Source organism: Pygoscelis adeliae, unplaced genomic scaffold (assembly GCF_000699105.1).
Source record: "Pygoscelis adeliae isolate BGI_AS28 unplaced genomic scaffold, ASM69910v1 Scaffold802, whole genome shotgun sequence".
In the NCBI taxonomy this organism is placed as follows: Eukaryota; Metazoa; Chordata; class Aves; order Sphenisciformes; family Spheniscidae; genus Pygoscelis; species Pygoscelis adeliae.
This window is the reverse complement of record NW_008824248.1, coordinates 7,696-9,633: the sequence shown is the minus strand read 5'-3', so window position 1 is coordinate 9,633 and position 1,938 is coordinate 7,696. Positions and strand designations below refer to the sequence as shown.

The 1,938-nt window shown below is 43.9% G+C and overlaps 1 protein-coding gene across 1 annotated transcript in view; it reads right to left on the bottom strand.

Moving 5' to 3' along the window:
- The window catches only part of LOC103926424 (39S ribosomal protein L1, mitochondrial-like), a gene marked incomplete at both ends in the record, with an annotated part of 4,627 nt that extends 2,691 nt beyond the window's left edge, over positions 1–1,936 (bottom strand). The window contains 2 exons of the mRNA XM_009335286.1: positions 503–746; positions 1,884–1,936. Of these exons, the coding sequence (XP_009333561.1) occupies positions 503–746; positions 1,884–1,936 (297 nt within the window). The remainder of the gene's footprint in view (positions 1–502; positions 747–1,883) is intronic.
- Between the last annotated feature and the right edge of the window lie 2 nt (positions 1,937–1,938).

Here is a 1,938-nt window from a genome sequence, read left to right as displayed (position 1 = left end):
ACTAAACTGGGCTAAACACCTTTAAATTAAAAAAGTCACAGGCCAATAGCATACTTTCAAGGACCATTATTTAAAAAAAAAAGAGAAATCAAAACAAGGTGAAGGACAGAGAAGGGCAGAAGTTTGCCTTAACACTTCTCCCTGTAACCATCATCCCAGAACAAAACACACACATGATTTTGGTAACACACCTTTAAGTGGAAAGCCTGAACAGACATAAAGCTTAGTTTGATCAATTCTGTCCACACATGAATTTTAGTCACACAATAGCCTGTTTTCAAAATCCTCAATGGTGCATCTTCACCTCAGGAGTATGAGGGATGTTTAATAATTATACATGTATAAAGGCACAAAGCCACGTGCGAAAGCACACATTATTCTGATAGAGAAGCTGCAAGAGGCAGCTGAGAAGGCCGACAGCAGCATCTGCTCTGCACTTAAACGCAGCCTTCCCACATAAAAAGAAACAAGCTATCAAAATCTGTATACGCTTCCAACCTACCTTCTTCTGTAGTGCCATATCTAGGAAGACATTAATATAGACATATTGTTTGGGGTGAGTGAAGTCCAGTTCCTGAAATTTCTTCAGCATACCCACAGCCTCTTCCAAACCATAGGATGGCCGCTCATAATACCACGTCAAGTATACATCATCCACGGGCTTGCTCATCAGCAGCCGCCTCTTAGTTACTTGTTTCTTTTTTGCTTCTTCCTGCTTGGTCTTTTGTGAGCCTTTTTTTGCAGTTCTAAGACAAACAAAAAATATCGTTAGATCATCAACTGAAGAGTTTGGCACATGTTCAGAGACAAAAAAGTAGATAGTCATGTGTCACTTATTACGTAACGATTAGTTAACAAGGAAGGTTCTACGCAAAGATGAACAGCATCCTTAAATTCATCCCAGTTACTTGTCTCAGGTAGTCAAGACAGAAATCAACAGCTCTGAAGGCCATTAAGCTCCTCAAACAACATAGCCACATTCGTGCAGCATGAAACCAAGTTAATGACTGTCCTACTGTATCAAAACAAGACCAGTTTAAGATAACACACCAACTGGTCCAGGTCCTGCCTTCACATGGGCTGGTCGCGGGCGCTGTGCCTGAGCTGCTTCTAAAATGAGCAAGTCCCCTACACCTTCCTAGTAATCAGAAGGAGCCACATCTGCAGGGTAGGTTCTCTTCTTCTTCTTACAGTGGATCATGGCAGTCCCACCTTTCAAAAAAGGCTTCTCCTCCCTTTCCTGTATCATTTTGCATCCAGTTAACAAACACTAGCCCCAATCCTTATTCTCCTACCTATATTCAAAGGCTCTCAAATCAAGGAAAAAAAAATTAAAGTAATAGCTAGATATTCCTTTCCTCTATTACTATGGTGAAAGAGTATGCAACACTTCGGAACACTTGGTGTACAGCACGCTTCACTGTTCTGTACACAGAGGTAACTTTTACTTCTCCCACTTACATCGTAATATTAGACTTAAAGGGACAACAACAAAAAAAAAAAGCAACCTGAAGCAAGAAGAGGAACTGTTTGAAACCAATTCCATAAGCTCACCAGCTCTCATGCTGACAGTACTCCGTAAGCTGTAATCCAGCCATACCCTCCAAAAGCACACATCAAAAATATCAGGTAAATCTTTCCCCATAACTGTTACATCCATTATTACAAGAGTAACAGAAAACACTCCCCACAAGCCCAGCTTACGGCTTCTCTCTCTCCAGGCTGTTTCTCTAGGAGCTAGCAGCTTGCGGGATGCCACCCCAGGCCAGCCCGGCTGTTAGAGCCACACTGCAGACACCGAAAACACCACACGCTCCCCCCTACCACCACCAGGACACCCGACGGCCAAGAGAGCTGCTTCGGATGGAAGGAGACGCACTCACTTCGCTGCCGCAGCGTAGGGCCGGGCGGGCGGCGCTCCGCTCACCAAGGCGGGAG